Raw genomic sequence first — 10,766 nt, forward strand, 5'->3', positions numbered from 1 at the left:
TAAAGCGGAGACCTCTTCTTACGCTAAATCGTGTCAAGCTATTGTTGTAGACTGGCGCGAGAGATGAACACCATGCAACAATGCCAAATCTGCACTGCCGCTTACTCAATGGTGATCCCCCTCAAGAAGTACGCTTTCGCATAAGGCTTTGTGGAGATTAAAAAGACGTCCCGGGAAGAAGTAGGTGCACGAACTATCTAGGTAGCTCTGGCTTTGTGGGGCTGCTGCTTGTTTTGTATACCTCCGTACTCAGGTATTCTTTTCCATGTGTAGGGAGGTGAAAGTAGAAGAAAACAGATGATGCCAACGAGGAGAACCACCATTATTTGACCTGCGTTGCATGATATCATGCATGAAATACTGCACAAGCCTACGAGTACTGAACCCCCTTAGCGGCTTTGGGAATGCCATTGATGGCACTAGATATCTTTCGTGTGGCCGTTGAACAGCCTTGTAAGATGGATTGGCTTGAGGGCGCGAGTTCTGTAGAGCAATGCAACCTGGTACAATAATGATTCTTGTTCCATCATGCATAAATGTGTTCGAGATGGAAAGGGAATAGTACGGAAATAGAAGTGATTAAATCACGTGCGATAAGCGGAACCCGAACCGGCTTTCAACTCCGTAGCCAAATCGACATCAAGAACCCAACAACACCCTCAAAAGAGATACTGCTGCTTGCAATGGCCTCTCATCAACTTGCCATTGCGAAGGCCTCATTCTCTGCGGGGCTTTTACGCCCAGACCCCACGTCCGTCCCGCGCGACGAGATCACAACATTCCATACCTCATTCGACAGGGCGCTATCGCATTGCTCCTCAGCAAACATCCAGGTTTGATTGCGAGTCCTTAGCACCGATATACACTGCAATACTAAATTTGTGACTCGGCGCGGCCGCTAGACCTGCAAAGAATGGCTTCTCGAGTACGTTGTCTCATCGTCAAATCGAGTGAATGTTTGGGCCAAGTACCTGGTTGCGCTGTCCGGTTCGTTTAGCGAAGACGGGCAGCAGCCGCAAGCCAAGCCACAGCAAACCCGGCCCATTTCTGCGAAGAGGAAAAGGTTACACATACTCTACCTGCTGAATGACCTTTTCCATCATACCAAGTATCATCTGGATTCAACTGCCGCCTTTTCCACCTTGACTGGCTCATTGCAGCCGTACATTGTGGAGTTACTGGGCTACGCTGCTTCCTACGACCGAGAGAAGCACCCCAAACACCATGGACGACTAGATACACTGTTGGATATATGGGAGCAGCATGGCTACTACGGCAGCGACTATGTCAACAAGTTGCGGGAGGTGGTCAAGAACTCGGCGTTGTCTGGCCCTGTCAAGACATCTATTGACGTTGAAGAGAGTAACACGGACTCCGCCCACCGGCTTCCGAGCAAAGATGTGCCATTCATCATGCCATCTACCCATGGGGACCCGTCTACTCCTTACTACGACCTTCCTGCAGGCAACCTTGTCCCTCACATCATCCCTAATTCGACTATTCCTCTTCGTCCAGATTCGATCAAACCACTGCAATTCCTGGCTGGACCAGCGGATGAAAAGTTGGTAATTGCTTTGAAAGCGTTCCTGAAAGACGCTGATCAAATATACGGAATCGATAAACCAGAGCCCAAGGAAGATGAGGTAGTCGATATAGACGAGCTGGGCCAGACAGTCATACGCGACAAGGATACAGGCGACATTCTCAGCGGTGACACATACTACGGGTGGTCTCGAGGTTTTTGTCAGCAAATGAAGAAGAGGAATGCGAAACCCAGCTCTCGAAGTCGCAGCCCAAGCCCTCGCAAGAGAAGGCGTTACAGTGATAGCTATAGCGACGACAGCAGGCGGAGCAGATCGAGGTCGCGGAGTCGTACTCCACCTCGCAGATTTGGCCGGTATGACTCTCGTTCACGTTCTGTATCTCGATCACGAAGTGGTTCCCGGCGCTCGCATTCACGGGAGAAATCCTATTCTCCTCGCCCACCTTCCCCACCGCGGTCCATGCCTACGCAACACCACAACCAGTTCAACAATGCTGCGGCCCCAGGCTTTCCTCCACAACCGCCACCGATGCATTTCCAGCAAGGCCCACCACCTGCATTCCCCCAAGGGATGCCAGGAGCACCTCCGCCTCCACTCAATTATCAAGGTCCGTGGCCACCACCGCCCCCACCTTTGCCAAACTACGGCCCTTCGAACTTTCCGCCCCCGTTCCAACCACAAGGTGGACAGTTTCCTCAACAGTTCCCCCCAGTACATGTACCACAGGGGCAGCAAATGCCACCCGGATCCTATCACTTCCCTCCGCCTCACTCGGGGAGAGGCTGGAATCAGCATGGCTACCCACCTGGTCGTGGATGGAAGTGATTTTGAATGTACAGAAAGCTAGCACAATGATAGTAGTCTATGAGAAGAAGATTCTAAGCAGCAACGTACGAACAACACGAAACCATCCAATAATACCAGATATACTAGAATGGACACCCATCTCACGTAAACCAAGTCCTGAACGTCAGCAAATGCCTCCACATATTCAAGTAACCTAATAACACCCCCATTCCCAAAATTGAACACAAAGATTATCCCCTAATTACCCGTAGGCACAGCATGCACCCCGCTTGAAGCCAACCCAGGAGACGACGAAGACGCCGCAGCAGAAGACGACGCCGCCGCTAGCATCGAACTAGTCATAGCCGCCCAACTCATCGCTATCTCGAGAGGCCGCTGCTTATTCTTCTCCAGGGCTTCCTGTTTATCTTTCATTGCTTTATCGTAGGGTTCACAGGCTTTGACTAGGTCACTTCCCTGTTCATTTCTGTCAGCATTTGCTCTAAGACCTTTTTAAAAACAGCAACAGGAAAGAAGAGGGGAAGGGAAAAAAAAAGAAAGAGAAAAAAAAGGAAGAAAGAGAGAGAGAGAGAGAGAAACAAAAACATTCCATACCTTGTCCCCCGGCTGTCCCTTACAACACATAACATCCTTTGTACAATTTTCGTTTGGATCTGTATCGGACATTGCTTTACCTATCGTTGCGTCATATCAGCAGCTGCGCGGCACGTTATAGGAAGAAGCTAAAGGGAGGTCACATAAAGAGGAAAAAAGAAGTACATACATTCAAGCCCCATGATACTTTTCACTGTTGCCCCATCTAAGAATGGGACAACCTGGCCCAATGGCTTGGTGACGCCCTCTGCGATGGAGTCGATGCTCTGACAGCATTGCTTGGACCGGTGGCTGTCTGGACAGGTGCTGTTGTCTGTTTTTGGCGAGGCAATGAACATAGAGCTCAGCGCTGAGTGGGTGGATTGTTTAGTTGGGGTTGAGGCAGGGGTCTGCTGCTGGGAGAAAGGAATTGCCGTGGAGAGGGTTATTGTGGTCAAAAGGAGCAGTATCGTTTTGGGGTTCATTGTGATCGAGTGGGTGTTAGTCGTTGCCTTAGTTTTGTGGTTATATTAAAGGTTCAGGAGGATTGAGAGATGCTGAATTTGAGTGCTTATTTCGTAAAAAAAATTAATTTATACGTATAGGTAATAAAGTATGGTAAACACCGAGGGTAGGGGGAAGCTCAGGTGATCATAAAGCTCATCCCTATGTTCATGTGCCACAGGGCAAAATTAGTGGTCCGAGTATGGCATACATTTTGAGGCTAGGAACAAGGGATATAGTAAGCGCGACACGCTGACAACCGCGTGTCTTGTTGCCTATAAGCAACTTGAACAGTCCAGGTCTGCATGGAATGTAGTGGTGGATCCAATTAAAACTGAAAGGGAATGCGAATCTTGTCAATATAGCGGTTAGGATAGTTCTACTTGGGTGATAACCTGCGTCGTACAGCATTTCAGATGAAGATGCAATGACCTGTTCGTACTGCTTGACGCCGGCATGCTGTTGGCATTAGACATCAAGCAATTCGCGTCGCGATCAACATACCAAACGGGGTATAGTATTATGCAAGGGGTGATGATTCGTATATAACTTCCCAGGAAAGTTAAAACGTGCACAAGTATTCTAGCTTGTACTTGCATAAAGTGAATCTCAGCCAACCATTCCGATGTGCAAAAAGAAGAGATCGTAGTGGAGGGACTGCTTAAAACTGTCCTGCCGGTGCTGCGGTTGATAGGAAATGGACCAGAGTATGTTGAACGGAAAACCTGCCGTCATTAGATTCCCAAATCAAGTAGTGTACAGGAACTTTTGAAAACATAATGTACAGGACATGAAAACCGCTGAAACTGCTGGATAAAGAAGATTATGTTGATGCAAAAAGGAAAGATGGAAATATGTTGATTCCTAGCTGTCCGTAGCCTGACACGATGAACAGCCATAACCAAGAAGACAAGCAAAACTGGCAGAGTTCTAGGCCACAAAACAGTGACCAGTACTGCAAAGCGAACGACGGTGAAGTCAAGAACCAAAATAAAGACGGGTCGCCAGTGGGCATTTTGTGCCAGTGCATTAGGGCGAGCAGCACTAGACGGGAACTTGTTCATGCCGACTGTGGAATCAATTGATGCCGTTAAGCTCCAGAAGGAGCACAAATATCAAAATCGGGCCGAACGTAAAGGAAGGACAGGCACCAAATACGGCTCGAGCACGCCATAGCTCTGTATATATCGCTTGGGGCAGAAATGCTTTCGCTACAATCAAACGCCAGGAGACACCGAAGTGTCTCCCCAAATCGCCAAAATCTTGTATATCATATCGTCAACTCGTCAGCAAGGCACGCAGTGCCTTTTTGTCAAGGTAACGAGACACCAGTGTCACGTTTAACCGCCCCCTCCTGCACCTTAGGGAGTAGTCCATTTAGAAAGATGAATTTTTCTCGCCATCTCTGGTAGCTTTGCGTCCGCCTCTCTCGCCGAAGTCATGGTGGGAGACACCTGCAGAAGTGGGTGCAGGGCCTCGACGAAGCATGTCGCCCGCCGAGTCGCCGCTCTCGCCGCTACCTGCGCTGCTTCTGCTGCTGCGACTGACGGGGGAACCTTTGTCGGCGTCCAAATCGGCGAAGGACGCCATCCGGTTGTGTGTGTATTCCAGCATAACGCGGCTATAATCCTCAACAGACGTATGAGGGTTGACCGTGCGGTTCATCTGAAGATGACTGTCGCCAGGAGGGCTTGTCCCTCCCCCATGGGGAACCATAGGCTGCACTGTTTCGGGCTGCTGCATGGAAGTCGTCATGGTTGCTAGCTCAGAAGAAATAGTTAGTCCACGACATCATCACAATGTGGGATAGCAGCAGCAAGCATCCACGGAGGGAACATCGTCGTCTCAGAGACGGCACCATCGCCATCGCAGGCCCGGGTCGGAAGAGGCGTCCGTTACGGTTGACTTTCATGCGAGATAAGAGCTCAAACGGCAGTCTCCCACTTACCTTCACCACGAGGATGATAGTAAAAGACGGTAGCCTGGAAGTCGGATGGAGAAAAGTGCGTGTGTGAATAGTGTCGATGCAAAGGTGCCACAAAGAAGGGTTGAAGATCCGATATAGAAGACCAACCCTTTGGAACCGTTCAACCGGCGCAAATTAATAGGATGAGTATGAACAGCAAGTGCGATATGAGATCACAAGCGAACAAGCAGAAGATCGGAGTCGAAGCCACATTGGTCAGTCAGGCGTATGTCACTGATCCACAACGGCGACATGGGCACTTCTCCAATTTACTTCCACTTGCGCCATGATGTCATTGGTCCGAGGAGCTCTTCGAAAGACCTTCTTCCCCTTTTAGTACTCTGAGAGTCTTGTACTGTGTAAAACCTCTCTCCCCCCCCCCCCCGCTTTCACGACCCTTTGGTGATTCGATTAATTTTTATTTCACCTGACAAATAAATTCAGAAATCGATCGGAATTAACCGTACTCCACAAACTCATGGGTCGGTGCAGCTCCAGATGGTCAAACCCGTCCACCGTCCTCCTTAAAAGCAAAATGAAGTCACTGAACAATATCACTGGGTCAGGAAAGCCCAATGGCCTCTGTCAATCCAACTCAGTACTACTAAAAAGTCCCCTGCAGATCTGTGTTGACAGTGACGGGCAACCCGGTCGGTCTCCGTGGGAGTCTCATGCCTGCCCCAGAACAGTAGCGTAAGGAGGTAGGTAGGTGTGTACCTATGTGCGCCGTATGAAAAAGGACCGCGCAAAACGACAAGAAACAGCTCTCCTGGCAACGAAGCATCATGACGGGGGCAGGATGGCCCTGCACTGCGAACATGCCATTGACAGGGTCTAGAATTAGCTACTCTGGCATGTGTGATATCAGCCGTTTGCAAATTCGAGGTCTCTCCCCTGCCCATCAAAGTAAATCATCGGCATCGGGTACGGAAGGACAACACTATTTGCTCAGAACTGAGAGGTGGAGAAGTAAAAAATGGAAACAGCTACCACTACACAGTAAAGTTCCGGCACCGGTTCCCAGAACTGTGGGTATACGGAACTGGCAGTAGTGGTCACCGAGATGGTATGTGAAACGATTTAATTTCTCTCAAGAAGCCTGAGCTTATGATGCATGTCTCTGGAAACTAGAAGATAAGGGCCAGTAGGAGGGAACCAGTGGGTTCTAGCCATGAAAAAGACTCCACCAGAGAAGAATGTTTTCGTGTGATAACCCAGAAGCAGGAAGTGGTTACGGGAGGACAAAGTGTGCCTGAGGTTTGGCCCGTGACGTCAGGGGCGTTGATAGTTTTTGAAAATTAGAAAAACAATACCTGGTTGGTCTCGAATACTTACGGAGTAGGTATACTGCGGGCTACAACATCCAATCGTCCAGACACTTCCGTATGCACGATGGGTATGCAACTGGACAAAAGGTCTATTCTGATTGGGATAAGCAATGAGAGCTCCATCATGATCCACAACCCCCTTCACTCAGGAGACAAATCTTCCCAGACCCATCGCCAAGTCGTATGGAAACCTATTCCGATGATCTGGGATACTCCACCGCGTCCCTTCGAGGTCGTATACGGGGTGTATCTGGCAGAAAGACGCCTAGGTGATTCGGCTAACACATTTTCGAAAAGACTCAATGCATAGTGCAGGGCTTGTGAACTCTTAAGCAGACCTCAGTCTCTCATAACATCGTCTATCATCCCGAATGCATCAGACACTAGCCCTCCCCCTGCACACCAACCAATAGTGACGGACTAAACTCCCCGATCAGCGTCCATATTGCCACCCGGTGGATCAATCTGTGAACAAAAGTGCGAGGCATCAGAGGACATACGCTTCCTAGGCGTCGAACAACTGTCATTATGCGACCTGCATTCTAACGTCATATGGAGGCTGGTGATGAATCTTCTTTTTCATTTACGACGCTATTCGCACACCCTTATGATTATGCTTAGCCTGTAGTTAACCTAGGGAATATTACTAAACTGCCTGTGGATGATTGTACGCAGGCTAGGGCTCCATTCGCTTATGTGACCCTCTCCTACCTCCCTCGGTGCGCTACTATTTTCTAAGTGTTGGCTCTCGTATGCCAAGGAGGAAGGGATTGACCTTCATGCTCACTGAGGGAATATCATGAAAATCACTATGTATTGATCTCAGAATGGAAATAGATATCATATATTAACTGTGACGTCGGTACGATATTTTGCCGGAGTGTTTACTCTGCTTGTTGTCATACCTACGTCCTTGTTTTCCTCTGACCTGCAGAGCATAGAAATGTAATCAACTCAAAAAGCAGCCTTTACGTAACTACTGTAAGGCGCTTTTTGTGTCTGGATATGCAAGTTATATCTATCTTAGAGGATGACGTACAAACCTCCATGAGGACACATGAAAAGCTGGTCGTCGGAATCAGACCTTAAGCGGAATAGCATTGACCACTCCCTTAAGTAGCGTGTACCTTGAAGTCAAAGGCTAGTCTGTCAAGAGCAGCCAAGACTCTCACCGTGTTGTGAGGAGTAGCCGGGTACAAGGCTGGGGCTATCTCCACTGCGATTACAGGCGTCTAATAAGCCAATCGGTTCATCAATCGACATAAACTAATTACCATCAAGCCATGCTACATTAATGCTTGGATCCAGCGCTTTCAACAAAAATGAAACAAGTTATACAGATATGCAAAGATTCTAGACCCTATAATCAGATGTAGATACAATAGGAGACGCCTCAATCAAAGAACATAGACACATTTCATGCTCATCACACGTAACCTGTTTGCCCGTTAGCATCGAATATCCAACCTGAATTGAGGGAACATGGGTGTGGGGCCGGGGATGAAAGCCACTGAGCAGCACCCTAATACGTACCCTTCCTAGCACCCTGGAAGAAGAACCGGACAACAAAGACCTGCAATCCAGCCATCGATACCATCATCAAGCCCTCAATGACGCTAAAGTTGAAGATCCGACGTTCAGTGCTACGAACAGTGCTAAAGTTACGGTTCTCTCGGGTCCGGAAGTATTTCTGGTTTCGAGAAATGGTCGAAAGCTGGGCGGAAAGCTTGTAGACGGACTCCTCGAGCGCGGAGGCCTGCTCGGGGCTGGCACCCTGTCGGGAAGGGAGTTGCGCACGTTCTTCGTTTTCGACCTGGTTGAAGAACCAGTCAATATTGTTCCAATGACGTAGAAAAAAAGACAATGATGCAATCTAGGACCCCAGCATACCGCAATCTCAAAATCCACCAGCTTCTCGGCGAAAGTCGACATCTCATTATTGAAGCAGAATCTGTATTCCCCGATGCTCTGTGCCGTGAAAACGAAGTCACCCTGTCGTTCTTTGGTTCCATCTAAGACCACCTTCTCACCGGGGCCGACCACCTGATAATCCACATCGAAAGAACCGCCAGATTGGACCTAAAGAGACATGGAACATTAACATCCATGCTGCCTACCTCGTACTTAAGACCAGCATGGTGAAGAGGCACTCACAGCGAAGTAGAAGGCGACCTTCGCGTTCCTCTGGTCAACATAGTTGTAGAAACAAGCTTTCTCGTTGGCTTCGAGTTTGTAGGTGAGGGCGGTTGCCGTCACCGTCGACACGAAAGTGGCCAAAAGGCCTATGACCAGGGCTGCGAAACGCATTGTGGAAAGTATTGGAGAGCCAGGAGCTCAAGCTGGGGTTCTCTCCAGGGGTGTCTTGATTTGGCACAAGGCGCGAGTCGAAGTTCTGGCCAGCTGTGTATTCCGCTGTGTTTGCCATGTTTGCATATCACTTGCCAAACCAAACAAACTACTTTAGTATGTCGCCGTCTCTTAGGTCAGCAGACCCACCCGCCATTCGGCGTGTTGGTCTGCCTCACCCAAACGATAATTCTCATCTAAACGATAAATTTGAAGCTATTCAAGCTCCTATATACCACCACAATGCCTGATTCTTATTCTGATATAGAGATACGAATCTCTCAGGCCTGTACAGCCGCTCAGGGCCAAAAAAAACCAAATATCTCTGCGTTGGCGCGTCAATTTAACGTTCCTTATCAACGGCTTCGAGCACGCATTCATGGCCGAGCAAATCTTTCCTCACGTCCTATCTCAACCAAAACCCTTGATAATTTACAAGAGAAAGCACTGATTCGTTGGATCCGTCAGCTTGATAATCTATATAATCCACCTACAGCCGGAATGATTGAGCACAGTGCCAATCAAATACTACAACGGAATACAATCGACGGGCTACCTCGAACAGTTGACAAGAACTGGGTTTATCGCTTTATTAAACGTCTTCCGGAGGACTTTAAGCTCGTTCAACAGAAGCCAAAAGACAAGAATCGTCTAGATGCAGAGGATATAGGTGTTCTACAACACTGGTTCGACTGCTTGGAGCCATTTATTAAGCAGATTCCTCCCAAAAATATATACAACTTTGATGAAACCGGCTTTCAACTGGGGCAAGGAAAGGCTCAAAAAGTTGTAACTACTATGCCTCTACGAGCTGCAAGAGGAAATCCATCTAAAGAAATGGGTGAACTGATCTCTGCAATAGAGTGTATTGCAGCAGATGGTTCTACTCTTCCTCCATATTTTATATTCAAAGGAACATATCACCTTGAGCGGTGGTACGATGCAGATATTCCAGAGGAATATCGAATAGCTCTATCTCCTAAAGGCTATACTACAGATAAAACTGGCTTTGATTGGATTCAACACTTCCACCGTCATACAAAACACCGTATCTCTGGAAAAAAAGAGGTTCGATTACTACTTTTTGATGGCCACAAGTCTCATCTTACCTACGAATTTCTCCAATTCTGTGGACAACACTATATTATACCATATTGCTTTCCTCCTCATACAACACACCTTGTACAGCCTCTTGATGGACAACCTTTTCAAGTCTATAAGCACTTCTATCGCAAGCGAAACAATGAGCTTGCTCAGAGAGGTGCTGAGATGGACGATAAGCGTGATTTCTTAAAACAGATTCATTCTATTCGTACAACAACCTTTAAACAACGTACAATCAGGGATGCCTTTGAGAAACGAGGTATATATCCTCTGAATTCAGAGCCGATAATAAAGCCTCTACGTGAGGCTTTAGAAGCTTCTCCAAGACTTGACATAATTACAACACCATCACCACCACCGTCAAGCTCATCACCGCCATCTACAATACGGGGTCTACGTCGAAGTATTAGTAAAGCACAGAGCTTTATTGATAATAATCCAGAGCTTGATCAGAGCTTTGTACGACGCCTTGACCGTGTATTCCAAAGTTCACTGGAAACTACGGAACTAGCCGCTCAGCTTAAGGATGATCTACAACAGCATCTTCGATATCTGAAGCCTCAGAATAGACGCAAATCAAAGAGAAGGGTCCAA

The 10,766-nt window shown here is 48.0% G+C and overlaps 5 protein-coding genes across 5 annotated transcripts; 1 reads left to right on the forward strand and 4 right to left on the reverse strand.

Moving 5' to 3' along the window:
- The first annotated feature begins 646 nt into the window (after positions 1 to 646).
- On the forward strand, positions 647 to 2,438 carry BDV27DRAFT_128955 (RNA polymerase II-binding domain-containing protein). Its single transcript, XM_032067083.1, has 2 exons — positions 647 to 833; positions 903 to 2,438. The coding sequence occupies exons 1-2, from the start codon at positions 684 to 686 to the stop codon at positions 2,367 to 2,369; spliced, it is 1,617 nt and encodes a 538-aa protein (XP_031927247.1). The 5' UTR covers positions 647 to 683; the 3' UTR covers positions 2,370 to 2,438.
- A 62-nt stretch (positions 2,439 to 2,500) lies between these two features.
- BDV27DRAFT_117859 (uncharacterized protein) lies at positions 2,501 to 3,862 on the reverse strand. The gene is made up of 3 exons (XM_032064722.1): positions 3,115 to 3,862; positions 2,946 to 3,025; positions 2,501 to 2,807 (listed from the first exon to the last, which is right to left on the reverse strand). Exons 1-3 carry the CDS (start codon positions 3,407 to 3,409, stop codon positions 2,589 to 2,591), a joined length of 594 nt encoding a protein of 197 aa, XP_031927248.1. The 5' UTR covers positions 3,410 to 3,862; the 3' UTR covers positions 2,501 to 2,588.
- BDV27DRAFT_128957 (uncharacterized protein) lies at positions 3,560 to 3,862 on the reverse strand. Its single transcript, XM_032067084.1, has one exon. It carries the CDS (start codon positions 3,837 to 3,839, stop codon positions 3,597 to 3,599), a length of 243 nt encoding a protein of 80 aa, XP_031927249.1. The 5' UTR covers positions 3,840 to 3,862; the 3' UTR covers positions 3,560 to 3,596.
- Positions 3,863 to 4,805: 943 nt separating this feature from the next.
- BDV27DRAFT_158141 (uncharacterized protein) lies at positions 4,806 to 5,183 on the reverse strand (the record flags this gene model as incomplete). The annotated part of the gene is made up of 1 exon (XM_032072628.1): positions 4,806 to 5,183. One exon carries the CDS (start codon positions 5,181 to 5,183, stop codon positions 4,806 to 4,808), a length of 378 nt encoding a protein of 125 aa, XP_031927250.1.
- A 2,850-nt stretch (positions 5,184 to 8,033) lies between these two features.
- Positions 8,034 to 9,073, reverse strand: BDV27DRAFT_128961 (emp24/gp25L/p24 family protein). The gene is made up of 4 exons (XM_032067085.1): positions 8,877 to 9,073; positions 8,613 to 8,801; positions 8,256 to 8,535; positions 8,034 to 8,159 (listed from the first exon to the last, which is right to left on the reverse strand). Exons 1-4 carry the CDS (start codon positions 9,027 to 9,029, stop codon positions 8,149 to 8,151), a joined length of 633 nt encoding a protein of 210 aa, XP_031927251.1. The 5' UTR covers positions 9,030 to 9,073; the 3' UTR covers positions 8,034 to 8,148.
- Positions 9,074 to 10,766: the final 1,693 nt, after the last annotated feature.

This window comes from Aspergillus caelatus, assembly GCF_009193585.1.
Source record: "Aspergillus caelatus strain CBS 763.97 unplaced genomic scaffold BDV27scaffold_96, whole genome shotgun sequence".
Taxonomy (NCBI): Eukaryota; Fungi; Ascomycota; class Eurotiomycetes; order Eurotiales; family Aspergillaceae; genus Aspergillus; species Aspergillus caelatus.